Below are 17,646 nucleotides of genomic sequence, written 5' to 3'. Positions count from 1 at the left end.
CTCTCTTGAGTTCTTCTGAAATCACTTAAATTTTACTCAAATCAGTGAAATATTTTGAATTTTCCAACTCACTTGAATTAATTTGGAATTCACCCTGAATTTTTATTAACCTGAATTCTTCTAGATTCATATAATTCTGCTCAATTAAATAAATGAAATTTTGCTTAGTTTTCTTAAAATGTTGAATTGTTTTGAATTCACTCAAATTATTCTAAAGTCACTCACATCTGTTCAATAAAATTAATATAAAAAATGTGTTGTGGTTTTATTTTTTAATTTACTATGAAATCTTTTAAACTCACTTTGAATTCTGAAGATTTCATCAAATTCTGCTGAATCAATTTAAATTCCTTTGAATTCTTCTACATATACTCCGATTCACATTGAATTCTTATTAATTTATCCTCAATTATTTAACAAATACCTCAATTATTTTGAATTACCTTGATTTTTCCAAATCTCACTGAATTATCTTCAATTTACTTGAATTTTTCTAAATTCAATCTATTGTACTAAATGAGTAGATCTACTGAATTTCTTTAAATTTTTCTAAATTCATTCAGTTTGTTACATTCTTTTGAATCTACTTGAATTCTTATAAATTCTCTAATTTCTACTAAATTAAATGGATTCTTTAATTTTTTTTCGATTTTTTAATCTCTTAAGCTAACCTTTAATTCTCAGTTATTGTATCAACTTCTTTTGAATTCCCTTAAACTTTGTTAAATTCATTCCAATTTTACTGAAATCAGTGGAATATTTTGAATTAATATTTCTTTTACTTCACCTTTAATTTTTATGAATTTTAGCGAATTCTTATTATTTCCGTTAAATTTCTGAATTTTTAAAAATTCATATAAATTTCATCGAATTTACCTGGAATTCTTACAAATTTAATCGAATTCTTTTGACTTCTAAAAATCATTAGTCATTTGTTGTCATTTTTTGTGTTCTTTGTTTATTTTTAACGCAATCATTTTTTGAAAACTTCGTCGTTCAATCTACAACTTCTTGAGTTCTTTATAATTTCTTCCGTGTACTAAAAAATCTTTCGAAAACTAGCCGCTAGAATAGAAAGTACATTTAGAAATTAACTAAAAAAGGAAGGATTTTGATAGTTATTGTTATTGAAAAAAGGAATAGGAAAAAGATCAAAAAGTTTCTTATTTATAAAAGTAGTTTCGCTATCGCCATCTTTACCAAAGAAAAGTAATTACACCCAATTCTTGGTTTAGCCAGTGTTGGAGGTTGCCTGCAAGTAGCCTTATTGCTAAATTGGGAGAATCGAAACGTAAACAGTGAGAACAGTGAGGGCCGCCTGAACCGTTTCCAATAAGAATGAATAATATTGCGCAATCCTCGAACGCGATTACCCGCGCATGTCCCTTTTCAATACGCTGCTGGTATTTTTTACACTAGAGTCGCCACCGTCTCTCATCCCTTGAGCTGAGAATGTGCGTGGGCCAGCAGTTCTAGGAATTGATAAACCCCGAGCGGGTAAACCGAGAGCCGGGTGTAGTACTTCCATAATTAATCTAGATGTAAATAATGGAGAAAATTTTTAATTAATTCGATGTTTTCAGGGAACTGAAGCCTTTATCTACATCCGATTGTGAAAGAGGAGCTTCAGCCTCAACATCCGGAAACCTATCAAGAAGAGAATTAAGAAAAAGGCACAAGGCAGCGTAGCAGAATGTCCCGCGGCCAGAAGTCGCGGGTCTACGGCCAACCGGTCTTTTCAAAACGGTCCTGATGCGGAAAAAACTTGTCCGTAATCGAAAAAGTTTCGTCGAGAAACCGGAAGTGGCTGATATAGACTAAGTAATCTAACGTACAGATTTTTTATAATTTCCACTACAGGAAGCGTAAATCTCGAGCTTCAAATGAAAGAACAGTCGATTTCGTAGGAATGAAAACGCTATATATCACAATGACGATAATGGCTATTAGCTAGTTCTCAGGGTCTTTTCAACGCTTACATGCCCCAGCCACATTTGTTGACAATCCCCACCGATTATTTTTATACTTTTCTTTTGTCTCCCAACCAGAAAATAAGTTCAGAATGGTCTGAAGCAACACAAACTGATTACATTTTGTAATATGTAATAAATTAACCTTGCTTCTGCTAAAAATTCTGAAGCTTTTTTCTGGGATTTATGAATACCGAGAAGACTGATTTGAAAAATTAAGAAGGCTGTAGAGATGTGAAATGGTATCACCCGTTTTCTTACAGGTGTCGAGTGTTTTTGTACTATTATTTTTTTAATAGAAACAAGATTACTTCATGTTTGATTGAATCTTTCCTTATATTTAGCAGGCGAGGATCAGCAGAGTGACTAAACTGGTACCCTCCCCCCTCCCCCTCCTCCTAGGATTTCTGACTAATCTTGATTTTTTTCTTTTTCACTGAGGAATGAAGAAAAATTATAAAAAAACACTAATATTGAAAATTAATTAAATTAATTTAAAAAAGGGGAATTTCAAGTTACACTGGAACCTGGAATTAGAAAACTCGGATTTACGATATTCCTAAAATTGACAGTCACCGCATTTTTATAATGCGAGGAGCGTCGGACCGAGATAGAAGCCTATTTACGTTTGGATTCCTTAGACTTAAGAGCAAGGCCACTACAGGCCGCTCCCGAAACCGTTTTTTATTCCAGGTTCGATTGTATTACTTTTGCAGTTTAGATTAGAATGGTAAATTTTCAAAAGCGTTATGCATAATTTAAAATTTATTCATTTTTAATGATTTATTTTCCGAATCCTAATTTAAAAATACAACAAGTTTAAACGAAGTTTGGATTTCTTTAATTGTAAACTGTACAATTAAGGATAAATTCTTTAATTGTAAAGCTATCAATTAGAAATAATGAATATTCTATAATTTTAATTTAAAATTATAGTTTTTAATGCTTGTTGAATCTTGCTTCGCTTCAAAAGTCTAAATCAAAGGTTTAATTAAAAAAACCGTTTGAATACCTAAAAATCTTTGAAATCCTTTGAAATCCTTGGAGACTTGATGAAATCCCAAATCTTGTGAAATTCATTAATATATCTTATAATCTATTAAAATATTTGGAATCGCTAGAAATACATTTGAAATTTTATTTCATTTATTTTGTAATTTCACTGGAAATTCTTCGAAATATTTGGAAATTCAACTGAATTTTTTTAAATGCCTTGGAATGTTGTATATCTCGTATAATTTTTTAGAATCCCTAAAAATCCTTTCAAATATTTGAATATCGGAAAAATCTATTTGAAAAGTGTAAATAATTTGAAAGCCATTCAATACAATTTGAATTAAACAAATTAATTAAAGTTAAAAAAAAAGTTTGAATCGCTAAAAATCTTTAAAATTCCTTGAAATCCTTGGAGATTTAATAAAATCCTTAAATCTTGTAAAACTCCTTAAAATCATTGGAATTGCTATAAATTTCTTTGAAACTTAATTTAATTTATTTTCTAAAGTTCATTAGAAATACCTTGAAATATTTGGGAATTCTAAAAAATTCTTTGAAATCTTTGAAATCTTTGAAAAAAGTAAAAAATGCTCGAAAATCCCTTGAAATGTTTTGAAATTTCTTAAAATCTTTACAACAGTTTTAATCTGTTGAAACCCAATGAAATCTTTTTAAAATTAGTTAAAATATTTAGATAATCCCACCAAACCCTTTTAAAAGCCTTAAAATCCGGGCAATTCTTTCGAAATATGTTAAAATCCTTTGGAACTCCCAAAACGTTCTGATATGTTTGGAAATCTTTAAAATCCCCTGAAATTTGTATTAGATCGAAGAAGGTCACCTTTTAATCTCACCATCTTTTAATCTCGTGAAATTCCTTAAAATCCTTTGAAATCTTTAAAATCGCTACGAACACTTTCAAATTTAATTTAACTTATTTTTCATGATTCCCAATGAAACCTTTTGAAATTAATTAGAATATTAAGACATCCCCTAAAAACCTTTTTAAAGCCTTGACATTCGTGGAATTAATTTGAAAGCTGTTAAAATCCTTTGGAACTACTAAAACGTTTTTTTCCGGCTATCCTGAAACATTTATATCAATTCAATTTAATTAGTCATAGCTCTCTATGTGCATAAAATCTGCGACCCACCTGCAAATAAAAGGTCACTTTTCTGGATTCGAGCCTGTATTTAAACAAGTTTCCGATTTTTCACATGCCAAAAATTAATTAGGACAAGTGCGTTGATTAGAACGAATTGAAACGGGGACTGTAATTGGAAAGTAGTATGAGTTTCAAGAGCGTGATTTCGACCTAGCTGGTCTAACAAACAAGGGACACCAAATTACTTAGCATATCGACACAAAAAAAAACGCCAAACAAGCGTTATCTATACTTAGGGGTTCAATAGTTATGGAATTTCAGGTAAATAGTTATCAAAGTTTTAATTAATACGCGACGACAATTCGCGAGGAGTTGCGTCGATCATTTCGTCCACCAATGTCTTAGGCTAGTAGCTGCAAATTCATCAACGGCTATCCAGGGTTGAGCCGGAATCCTTGACTTCTTCCTAGCAGTGGAGAAAAATTTCGACTCTAGATAGAAAAAAATATATACTGGAACTTGGATTGAAGAAGCTTGTACAATTCTAGCAGCGCCGTGACAGCGGGGTAATGCGCGGTAATATTATGTATTCCAATTAGAAATGGTTCATACGTCACTGACTGCTTACGTTTGGACGGCCTGGGTACAGTTTCAAGGCCAAGGCCAGCAATGCCCGAAACCGTTCTTCACTCCAAGTTCCAGTGTAGTATGACATTTACTATTATAAAAAAATTATAGTATTTTTCAAATCGATGGAAATTATTTCTCCAATTATGATATGTAAACAATTATACGATTGTGATTGTTGAATATTAACAATATCTACGAATCTCTTTCGTTTCTATTTGTCAATCCGGTTCACCCCCAGGAATCCAAGGTAATCCGCGCTTTGACCGTAAATAAATACATCGTAGTTTTCGAAAATTGTGGCGTGGTTTTTATCAAAAGAACTCAGAAAAAATTAGAAATGCTTATTCAGAAAAAAAGTCATTTAGTTTAGTGTTTGTTGCTATAACCGGTAAAAAATTTACTAATTTCGGAAGCGATTGCTCACTCTGCCAGTTCATATGTAAATAATAAAGAATTCAAGAAGTGGTACAAAGAAATGTATGATACATTTCAAATATCATTTAAAATTAAATGTAAGTAAGTAACATCTGGGTCAATCCATTTTCTGAATATAAGAATTGTATGTGGGTCTAGAGATTTTAATGGAACTTGGTAAAACTAAAGTTTCTAAAATTCAGGCAGTTATAAGATTTTAAATATTGTACCCGAATTTTTTTTAAACGCTATTTCTCCGAAACCACTAATTTAATTTTTATAATGGTGGAATGAATATAAAAAAAAGATCAAAATAACTTTTAGAATGCAATTCTTAATTGATTTTAGATTTTTTCTCAGAAAAGTTTAGACTAAAATTTAGAATTTGTAATTGCAAGTGATTTTAAAATTGTTATTGTTAAAAATTTTATGATAATACAAATAGTGCGAAAATATCGATTATTCCCTTTTTCTTCTATATTATATTGCCAATAACATTTATTTGTTTGTTAATAACATTTATAAAGAGTATCAAATAACAAAGTTTTATGACAAGATTTACTGGTAACATCCCTTAACAATAATAATTACACAAAAATTATTTCTTTCTGTTTCTCGAAATCCACACCGTGTATTTTTTAAATATAATTTGTTTATAATGTTAACAATGTTATTAAATGAAAAAATGAAATAATAATAAACATTATGAAAAACGTAAACTGAAGAGAATTAAAAAAAACGTTTTCAACTGCAGAAATTATACTGTGTGTTTATTTATCTTATTTGTCTTTTTAAACTTAACAAATAATGTCAAATGACACATTCTCAATATCAAGCATTCCTTATCGATAGTAGAAAGTAATTTTCTTGAAAAAATATTACTTTAAAAGTAAAAAATCAATAATTCTCATTATTTTATATTATCATTTGTTTATAACAAATAAATGTACTTATCAAACATCTGCACATTAAATCCAAGAAATAATTAGCGCAGAAAAGTGGTTTAAAAAAACTTTTAAAGATAACGCTAAGGATTAACATTTGTTTGCTAAATTTTTTTTTAAAAACAATCTAAAATCGATTAAGAGTTGTATTCTAAAAGTTATTTTAACATTTTTTTACTTCGCTCAAGTGTTTCTGTGCTTTTATGTAAAAAATTACATAAAAAATTGGTGTTAGATTTATTTGAGCCCTTTTTACACTTTTTTTTTGTATTTTTGAATTGTACCAAAAAGTCATGCAGATGATAAGTTACATCTAAAAAATATATGGTGTTTAAAAAAAATTGGGTCTCAAAATTAAAAATCCTGTAACTCGCTAGACCCCCATACAAATCTAATATTCAGGAAAGGGATTGGCCCATCCATATGATTTTGTTTGCTATATTGTAATATATTATTGAAAAATTAAATTAAAAATATTAATATTACAGTAAACCATATTGGACGGATTTAGGTATTTTAAATAAATCGTTAAAATCCTGAAATTGTTTATATTTTTAAAATCAGAAAAAAATCTATCTAAAATTCAAACAAAATCAAAAAAGAAATTTTGAACGTTCTTAACTTTAAAGCTTTCAACTTTCAATATTTCCATTCAAACCTCCAATTTTGATATTTTTCAATTCTGAACATTTTCAGTTAACAATTTTTTTTAATATCAAATTAAAATAATTTAAAATGTTATAAAGCTTGCGATTGAAACGGAAATAAACGTTCTGAAATTAAAAAGCTTTCTCTAATAATATTCAAAAAATTTGAAACATGTCAAATATTATACCGGTTGTAACAGGGGACACTACATTATTTAAAGTATTCACTTGAAGGATAAGTATTTAAAAATTGTTTTCTGGGTAGGGTTACTCGCTTCATCATCCCATTACCCCGTCTCTAACGATAACTGAAATTTTCATGTATTTTAAAATATTTTCGCGTATCATCGAGCTTACAAAGTTTTTGAGAATTTCTAGTTGTAAACATTTTCGTTGGTTTTATCACTCGACAGAAATCCGCTTTGGATTTCGGTCACATTGTTACATTTTTTCACAACCGGAGGCCTAGATATCAAGCCACGAACATCCCCACGACCCGCCGCTGTGTGAAAAGTATTGTTGATTTGCGAAAGTGTATCGTTGATATTTAAAAACGTAACTATTACGTTTCATGTTTATAATACGAATCGATATGCTTGTTGGATATATAGTGCTTAATTGCGTATTGAAAAGTTTTCAAAGAATTGCAAAAGACAACTATTTTTTCTAAATTAACAAAAACTTTTCTTCGTGTTAAACGACAATGAAAATACATCAACTTATTGTGGATTTTGTATTGCCGTGTTACAGTTACTATAGCAGGAGATTTAAGAATAAAAAATTTCGATTATTAATCTGCTGTAGTGCTCCGCGCTTGGCCGGATAAATGTGTAAACGATTCAAATAATTTCAACGTTTAACCGTTTAACATTTAAGCCGTAGAAAAGTTCATTAGGTTAAACTTTCCGTTTTAAACTTTTTTTTTTTAATGATAAACTAAAATCTCAGAATGACAAAAATACAAAAATCAGTATTAGACCTTCAAGCTACCTCCTCCCGGGCTCATCAGAGACAATTATATAACAAAATAAAAAAGAGTTGGTTGAATACACTATTGTATTTTTGGTTCCGTATTCATGTTTTTAGTTAAAATTTTTATTATTTATTTGAAAATTTAATTATTTTAAGTAAAAAATGCAAATGTTTTGTTGAGAAATAGACTTTCTAGGCTGACAATTCAACTATTTTCTTTGAAATTTTTTTTCTCTGTTGACTGAAAAACGTTTTTTGATTCTCTTTTGTTGAAAATTCATCTCTTTGCATTAACATTTTATCTTTTTTTTTTAATACAATTGATTGAAAATTTAATTATTTTGATGGAAATTCAACAATTTCGTTAGAATTATATCCTTTCTGCTTCAAAATTCAACTAGTTTGTTGGAAATCCAACTATTGATTGAAAGTTCAGAATTTTGTACTTAAAACTCAAATGTTTGCTAGAAAAATCAGCAATTTGGTTACCATTTTGTTTCCATTTTGATTGAAAAATGATTCTTGGTTCGAAACTCATCTCTTTTGGTCGAAATTTATTTATATATCAACTATTATTTATATTTCAACTATATCAACTATTGTATTTGTGGTTAAAAATAACTTTTTTTGTTTGAAAAACGTACCTATACTTAAATTTATCCTTTTCAGGTGAAAATTTAAATACTTGATTGAACGCTTAACTATTTTGTTAAAAATGCCTTTTTCATTTGAAAATTCGGCTCTTTAGTTAAAAATTAAACTATTTTGTTAAAAATTAATCTTTTTGAACTACTTTGTGAAAATTTATTATTTTTGGTATTAGATTCAGAATTTTAGACGAAATATTCTCCCTTTGGTTATAAAATTTATTTTGTTGAAAATACGTTCTTTTCTATATGAAAGTAACTGTTATCGATCTAAAATTAAAATGTTTTTACATTAAAACATTAACTATCATACATTTTACATTGACAATTTACTTTTTGATTAAAGATGAAAGTGGTTCATTTAAAGTTGAACTACTTTGTTAAAAATTAATGCCTTTGGTTAAGCATTCATCTATTTATTAAAAAATGTAACTATAGTATTGGAAGTACGTTTTTTTGTCTGAATTTGAAAAATTTTTAACTGCAAATGCAACTTTTGCATTTTGAGTTAAGAATGATTCTTTTTTAGTTGAAAATTTATCTTTGTGAATGAAAACTTCATCTCTTTTTTGGTTTATTTTTTTTTTTTTATAAAAATTAAATTCGGTTTTTAGTTAAAAATAATCGTATTGACACGAAAATTTGACAATTTTATTTAAAATTCATGTAATTTGTTGAAAATTTGACTTTTTGGGTAAAAATTAATCTTCTTAGTTGAAATTGCAATATTTATATGTGGAATGTTAGAAACTTAGAACGTTGCAAATTGAATTTAATGAAGTGCCTCCATAAATTTTATTTAGAAGAATTACTTTTCCTATTTTCGTGAAAACTCTCGTTATTTTCTTTGGTTATAGAGCATTTTTACTTCTGAAGCTTGTTTTCGATATAATGAAAAAAATGTTGTTGCCTTTTGTTAATGATGGGTGGGGTTGACATACAGAAGGTGTGTAGGTGTAAAGTTAGTTAGTAAAAAAGAGTAGAAAACAATGGAAACTTTAACCGAATGAAATTTTTTAATTATTCGAGATGTTAAAAGTTTAATCGATCAAACGCAGAGCACTAATTTGCTGGTTAAATAATTATTGGGATGGTCAAAATATAGTTCTTTTATTTTTTTTAGGTATTCAGATTCTTCGAATTGAAGTTTTTAAATAGAGTAGAAGTTGCATTTGATTTCCAGAGAGGTTTTCAGATTCAAATGTGCTTTTTTATACTAAGGCAACACTGGAGTCGGTTTCCGCAGAATGGACAAGACTAAACATTAAAAAAGACCAAAAACTATACATACAAAGTCAGAGTTACTTCAATAAATCTGGAATTAAGTGGAATTTGTTTCAGGTAATGAAATTCAAGCTAACAATAAAAATATAGATTAGAAAATTATTCTGTGGATATCGATGCAGTGAATTTTGAAGAAGTGTAGCAATAATTCGTTTAAGAAAATGTTCAGGTTCTTGATTCTGAAATTAGCTGCGTGTTTTTCTATATTCTTCCATTTTTGTACTTTCAGAAAATAGCTTGAATTCTTAAACTTTTTATGACTGCTTTGGGTGTGAGTTATTCTAGTTTCTATCATTGATCTCGAACAGTTTTTGAAATCTGATTGAAAATCACACTGATATACAAGCAGATATACACAATAAGCGCACATTCAATTTCTGTATAGTTTCGAATTTTGCATGTACTTCCAAGTCTTCTACGTGTATTGTACGGTTTTTCATTAAATCTAATGGCCGCTAAGTAAATTCAGAAAGCTGGACAATTATACCGTATTTTATTATTAAAATTAGACAAATCTGCAGTATGCAACAGAATCTTTATCATAGAACAATCTATATTACAGATTAATGTCTAGAAAAAATTCTTCTATAGAAAAAAATATTGTAGAAAAGTATCTACTGCATAACAATCTATAATCTGCCAAAATGTATCATAGAATAATTTTAACGAAAGTACAAACTTCATTTTTGAAGAAATCTATGCAAACCTTTGTTTAGTTAATATTTTTGATATTTCAAATACTAAATTGTCCAGCTGTCTAAGGAAGTGAACTAAAAAAAAACACTGCTAAGGTTAATAAAAAAATGCTGAATGATTCGAATTCGGTCATTTTTTTGGTAATTCTGAAGGTGACTTCCGTAATTATTCTGAGATTTCTAGGTTGACTACTAAACGCTCCGCACACGTCTCTCTTCTTCCTTATTTATTGAATCATAGGTGATGTGATTGTGATTCAACCGGAAACTAAAATCGTTTCCGGTTTGAAGCTACTTAAGTTTAATGAGAGTGATTCTTCGAGAAAAACGCTCGATCCTCGAGTTCTTCAATCCAAAATTCCTCTCTGAAAATGTTAAAAGTTAATGAAAACCAAACTATGTGTACAAATGAAAATGAAATTATGAAAATTGATAGAAATAAGAACAGTCAATTATAACAATAAATACTGATGATTCAAATGTTCTCAGAAAGTAACTGAATAAGAAACAGGCTGTATAAAAAAAATCAGAGAATTTCTTGAAGAGTCATGAAGTGTTTTCTGTTCATTTATTAATTTTGATAAATATATTCATTTTAGAATGATTTTATATCGAAATATTTCTATCTTTTTTTAAATTACTCCATTTATTTCAAAATAAAATTGAAATATATATATATATACATATGTATGTGTGCGTGTTCTTTTAAATTTGTAAACATGGCGAATCTCTAAAATAATCTTCGGTTTGAAAAGTATTTGTAGTTGAAGAGGGAATTATGAGAGATTAATTTGTCGAGGAATCGGGCGGAACTCGCGATGCACGATGAAATGTTTATGTACTTACGATAAGAAGTGATACAAATCGTTATTATATTCATAATATAAAAAAGAGATAATATCGAAATAAACTAAGCTTTTATTATCCAGATAAATATGGTTGACTTGCAAATTATTTTCTTCAATTTAAGTCTTTTCTCGTTTATCATCACCAGAAGCGACTTCCTCAAACATAAGATTTAATCAAATTAATATATTGACTATGGATTTTAAAAAATTGATTTCCCCTTTCATGACGTATCGATACAGAATAAATAGTTTTATGTAGTTTGCAGTTCTTTTATTTATAGATTTAAATGTTTATGTAAACTGATCAGCAATAGGGAAGTTACTTTTTAAAAATTAATGTTTTAGATCATTTTGGATTTCAAGGACGGAAAAAAATTCCAATTTTCCTACATTCGGCTATAAATCTCTGGCCATCGAAACTAATTTTTTTTCTGAAAGTGTTCTCTTAGATTTACCTAGTAACGACTCTCACTTCTGGAAGATTCACAACATTCTATGAGCAACAGAAAATATATTCAAGAAGGTCTCAATAAAATACATGAATTTTCAACAAATAGCTAATTGTGCAACAAAATAGTTGTAACAAAATATTAGGTAAATTTTAAGTTTAAAAAATTATTTAAAAAAAAATCAACGTAATATTTCAGTTTTAAACTAAACTGTTCAATCTTCAAACAAAAAATTAATTTTTAAAAACAAGCTTACTTTTCTGCCAAATGAGAGAAATTTCTCACAAAATACTAGAATTTATAAACAAATACTTGAATCTTCATCAAGAAAAGATAAATTTTCAAGCCAAGCAGTTCCATTTTAAACTATAAAAGATACATTATCAACAAACAATTGAATATATAAACTTTTAGTTAAAAATTAATGTTGAAAGAAAAAACAATTCCAATCAATTTTTCAACCAAAGAAAAGAATGTCTACATTAAAAAGATAACTTTTAAAACCAAACTGTTAAATTTTCTATTAAAAAAGATTAATTTTCTACCAAAAAAATTAATTTTCTATAAAAAACGAATTTTCAAGCTAATTCACGAGCTTTTAACTAAAAAAACATAAATTTTTAAGCAAATAGTTCAAATTTCTACTAAAAATGTATATTTTCAAAAAATGGAATATTTAAATTTTTAATGAAAAAGATTCATTTTTAACTAAAGTAAAACAACTTTAACAAAAGAAAATAATGTTTGAGATAGTAGTTCCACTCGAAAACATGTGAATCTTTAATTAAAAAATGTATTAGTTGATATTTCAGGGAAAATTTTTTTTTTAATACAGTTTAACTTATAAGATTTAAAAGGTTTTAGAGTATTTTTATTCATTTTGAAACCTTTGAGAATTTGAGAATTTGAGAGATTTTAAAGATTTTAAAGGATTTTTAGGAGATGCTTTTAAATATTTTAAAACATATTTCAATAGATATCAAGAAATTCCTAATTTTTTATAACATTTTTATAATTTGCACGGAAATTCACAAAAACTAATGGTTCTCGTAGGATATCAAAGTTTTAAAGATAATTTCAATTATTTCGGTTAATATACGTTTCAAAAACAATTTTCTCGAATCTCTTTGAGTTTTGAAAAAATTAAAGGATTTTAAAGAATTTATAAGATTTTAGAAAATTGAAAACGATTCTGAGGGAAATTTAAAGGAATATCAAGATTCAAAAAATATTTATGAGCATCTTTATGGGATTTTCGTGGATTTCAATAATTGTAAAGGGGTTTAAAGGCTCTTTATAAGTTATTTTAATAAATTTCCCAGGGCCTGCAGTGATTACATAGGGCTTTAAATATTTCAAAAGAGTTCAAGAAATATCATCAGATTTCATGTAATTTGGCCGGGTTTCAACTCATTTTGACATATTTCAATTTATTGCAAAGAATTTATTCACAAGAATAGAATAAGTTTAAAGGGTTTTAAAGATTTGAAAATATTGGCAAATAATGTTAATAGATTTTAAAAATTTTAAGGGATTTCAAAGAGTTAGAAAAATTTTAGGGTATTTCTAAGGATACCAAAGAAATATTTTGCGAGATTAAAAAATTTTAATCTTAAGGAATTAAACAAAATTGTATGTGTTTTTGAAGGATTTCTATAATCTTGAAAAATTTTTCAGGGATTTATAGGACTTATAAGGTAATAAATATGTTAAAAGATTCTAAGGGTTTTTTAAAGCATTTTAAAGAATTTAATAAGATTTTCGAAGATTTCGATGCTTTTAAGGGCATGTGACACAGCTAAATACCTATATTACCGACCTCACTTTTTCGGTTCACTGAATGTTTTTTTTAACCTAAGAACTTTTTTTATAAATAAAATAACGAGCAGAAACTTTGGAAGATTTATTAGAGTACAATAAAGTACGTTTAGGTACTGCATTTTGGTAGGAACTTCACTGAAAATTATTTCATCTTTTTTCTGAACCTTAACATTTTTTCAAAGTTCGAACTTTTTTTATACATAAAATATCGGTCTCAAACTTTGAGAAATGCAAGAGCCGAAAGAAAACTACATTTAAGTACAAAGCTTAATAATAATAGATGTAAAAAAATATGTTTCAACAATCAATTACAACGGCATCAGCCGGTAAAGTTGTCCACGAAAATACGAAACCTGGCGGCCACTAGACGAGGCTCTAGAGAGTTCGTATTTTCGTGTACAACGTTACCGGCTGATGCCGTTGGAATTGATTGTTGAAACATATTTTTTTCCATCTATTATTATTAAGCTTTGTACTTAAATTTAGTTTTCTTTCGGCTCTTGCATTTCTCAAAGTTTGAGACCGATATTTTATGTATAAAAAAAGTTCGAACGTTCAAAAAATGTTGAGGTTCAGAAAAAAGATGAAATAATTTTCAGTGAAGTTCCTACCAAAATGCAGTACCTAAACGTACTTTATTGTGCTCTAATACATTTCCCAAAGTTTCAGCTCGATATTTTATTTACAAAAAAAGTTCTTAGGTTCAAAGAACATTCAGTGAACGGAAAAAGTGAGGTCGGTAATATAGGTATTTAGCTGTGTCACATGCCCTTAAGATATTTTGAAAGCTCTTAATGTATTTCAATCAATTTTCCATGATTTCAGTAAATATCGTTAATTTCAAAGGATTTTTAAAGAATTTTTTCAGATTTTGAAGCATTTTAGTAGTTCTAAGGGATTTTAAACGTTCTTAGTAAGGCGTTTTAATTCATTTCCCTGGATCTCAAAGGACTTCATAGGGCTTAAAACATTTCAAGAAATGTTAAGGAGCAACATCAAATTTAATGTAATTTCACGGTATTTCAACAGATTTCAAAAGTTCTTAAATATTCAAGCATATTTTAAAATATTTTCATAAGATTTCAAGAGTTTGAAGGGATGTTGATTCATTTCTAAGAATTTGAAAGATTTGAGGATTTTTTAAAGGATTTTCAAGAGTTTTCGAGTGGTTAAAAAAATGTCAAGGTACTCTAAAAGATTCAAAAGGATTAAAAATATTTTGGGGTATTTGCAAGGATTGTAACGAATATTCGAAAGATTACTAAATTTTGTAGAAATTTCGAAGGAATTTAATGATTTTAAGTAGTTAAAAAGGTTGCATGCAGTCACTGTACTGCGGAAGCCAATTTAGATGAAGTGAAAATGTAGAGAAAATCTGGCTGCGTAGGTTCATTCTGTTCATAAAGAGAAAGAAAAATATCACTTAAGTTGAGATTTTTATTTGCTTATTTACATTTTTTTAGAGCATTTTACACATTTTAATTTACAAAAACTTGAAATTTTATAATAAAATATTTTCGGTTCTGCTTTAAACGTGTATACATATGCGTATTTCTATTAAGGAAGGTGTCTTTGGGCTTGGAAAACGTAAAAACAATTAATATGAAAAATAAAGTCCTTTGAATAATTACTATGCATATCTATCATAGATTAAAATAGATTAACAAAATATTACTATGTATCGCTTATATTTTTAAATTTTCCATTATTGTTGTACTTTGTAAATTATATATTTATATTCACATACAGACACACACACCTTCACACACATGGATACATAAACAAACCTTTGAATTCATCCTACCTTTTTTCTAAGGTATCTGTATTATTGTCAGAGATTAATAGAATTTCGTAACGGCTTTACAGACTGGATGTAACTATGAATTAAAAATGGTTTTAATTAATTTTTTTCTGAAAAATCTTCTTTTTCTCCGCTGGGAAACCAACCACATAATTTCCAATTCCCAGTAGGCACAACATTTGGCGACGTCTTTATGACATCGTTACGACATCTTTACGACATCTTTACGACATATTTACGACATCTTTACGATATCCTATGTATATGTCGTTTCGGTGCCTTTGCGATATCGTAAAGACATCGTCATATCATACGACTCATTTACGATATCGTAAAGACACCTTAACGACATGGACATAGGATGTCGTAAAGTTGTCGTAAATATGTCGTAACTATGTCGTAAAGACGTCGCTAAATTTTGTGCCCACTGCGTTTCCGGTTGGGTCAAGTCTTTGCAGACTAGGTGCCATACATTAATTTTTTTTAAATTAAAATATGTTCTCGTTATGTTTATACGTTGTATCATGTTACATATATCGTTTCATACTCTCATGTCTATCACGTCTTAAGTTTATACTATACTCAAGCTTTAGTCAAACTGGATTGTCTTATCAATTATGAAAATGATTTCCATTCATTTACAAGTGCACAGCTTATCGTTGCCGTATTACAATAATTTGAAACATTTAGGAGAATAAATAGACATAGTTTTGTAAAGTGTAGTGAAAAACTTTTAAATTACTAAAAAATTATGTGATTTACTGAAAAACTGTTCGAATAACGAAGAAATGGGTTTAATGAAATCTATTAGATATCAACAGCAAAAAAGTAATAATATTTGAAATTGTTACATATGTTTAATTATGAGATCTACGTCGATGCACAAAAATATATAAAAGGTCGTTTTCATAAAAAACACCTGAGCAAATTATTAAAAATAATGGCATTAATAGTAAAAATTAAACGATAGTGAATATTCGAGATACTTCGCAACCTACCGATATACTACCCAAGAAAATATAATTATAGAAAAAGAAGATATGATCGATTTAATTAACAAACTCCCTGAAAAGCAGCAGGAATAAATTGTAACTCATATTTAACGTAAGAAAACTAGTCAAAAAATATGTTCACGTGAAGTAAAAGAACTTAAAAACGTTTAACTTAAACTTAGTGATGACTAAGGGAAGAAAACTAAAATTGTATCAAATGGCGAAGAAAATCATGAGAAGCAGACTAATATGTCACTAAGGTAAATAAATTGTTTCACAACACTCTAGTTCGTTCGCCAGATGGTAGAAAATTCGTGCCTGGCAATTATAATTCTCGTATAAGTTAAAGACTAAAAACTTTAGAAAATGTGTATAAAAGTAGCGTACTTGAATTTCAAACAAGTCCACCGACAATAAATAAAATAAAAATAAATAAATAAAAATACCGACCAGTGGTATGGACAGATGCCAATGAATTAGTTGAAGCTGAAATATAGAAACACAAAATATAATTGGACATTATAAACCTAAAGTTTTTGCTTTTGGTGGGCGCAGGGGATTTTTCCAAATATGTATTACTACAATTCCAGAAATTTATTCGTCAATAGTTAATGGTGATTGTAGCAGTGAAGATGATAATAATGAGCCTAAAGGGAGAAAAATTAATACGATAAATTGCATACGATAGTGTTAACGCAAAATGAAAAGCAAAAGTGACAAGCGTTAAAAAATTATTAATGTTGTGCATGGTTCTTGAAATAAAAGAAATCTTATGAAAACGAAAAAGCATTGTTTGAAATAGCAGATCTTAATAAAATTTAATTTAAATTTGTAGCTGATTTTAAGTTATGCTAATCGTGATTGGACAACATACTGCTTTTGCGCATACCCGCATGCCCGTATTGTTTTGTGCAATTAAGTCAATCAGTTTAATCGTGCGATGACAATTATTTTGTATTAACTAATGGTGAAGATTCTGGAAGATTAAAGACCTATGGAGATCTCTGAAAAGACTATCAGGATTTTGTAAGCTTCAAAAAATATTTTTAAAAAAGACTCCTCAGGCTCATAGTACCATAAATGAAGCTCTTTTTCGAAAATAATAATGATACAGTTTTCATCGAGAAATATGTTATTCCTGAGTTAAATTTACTTCAAGGTTTTTTAAACCATTTATTCCTTAAAGGGTTAGTTTCTATTGTAACATATGAAGTTACATTTTTGTGGCCACAAAGATGATCGCTTTCCCCGAAAAATGATCATGCAAGAGTATTTGGGGGAAACGCTTGTCAGAATCTACTCAAATCTGCTGATATGTTGGATGATAGGGAAATTTATCAAAAAAGTTGCACGCCTTCGCTTGCTGTCTTACATAAATGCATTTAAAGTGATAGACAAAGTAGTGCCGAGTGAAGAAAGTTCAAAAAGAC

At 28.4% G+C, this 17,646-nt stretch overlaps 1 protein-coding gene across 2 annotated transcripts in view; it reads left to right on the top strand.

The window, feature by feature from the left end:
- Window positions 1-2,720, top strand: part of LOC117177008 (multiple C2 and transmembrane domain-containing protein) — a 90,295-nt gene extending 87,575 nt beyond the window's left edge. Inside the window, exon 14 of one of the 2 annotated variants that reach the window (XM_033367458.1) lies at window positions 1,584-2,720. In XM_033367458.1, coding sequence (XP_033223349.1) covers window positions 1,584-1,689 — 106 coding nt within the window. In that variant the 3' untranslated portion in view covers window positions 1,690-2,720. The remainder of the gene's footprint in view (window positions 1-1,583) is intronic. The other variant, XM_033367457.1, reaches the window with a different exon arrangement.
- The last annotated feature ends 14,926 nt before the right edge of the window (window positions 2,721-17,646 follow it).

This window comes from Belonocnema kinseyi, chromosome 7 (assembly GCF_010883055.1).
Source record: "Belonocnema kinseyi isolate 2016_QV_RU_SX_M_011 chromosome 7, B_treatae_v1, whole genome shotgun sequence".
NCBI classification, from domain to species: Eukaryota; Metazoa; Arthropoda; class Insecta; order Hymenoptera; family Cynipidae; genus Belonocnema; species Belonocnema kinseyi.
Note: the sequence above shows the minus strand (reverse complement) of the source record. Positions and strands in the feature narration are given on the sequence as shown.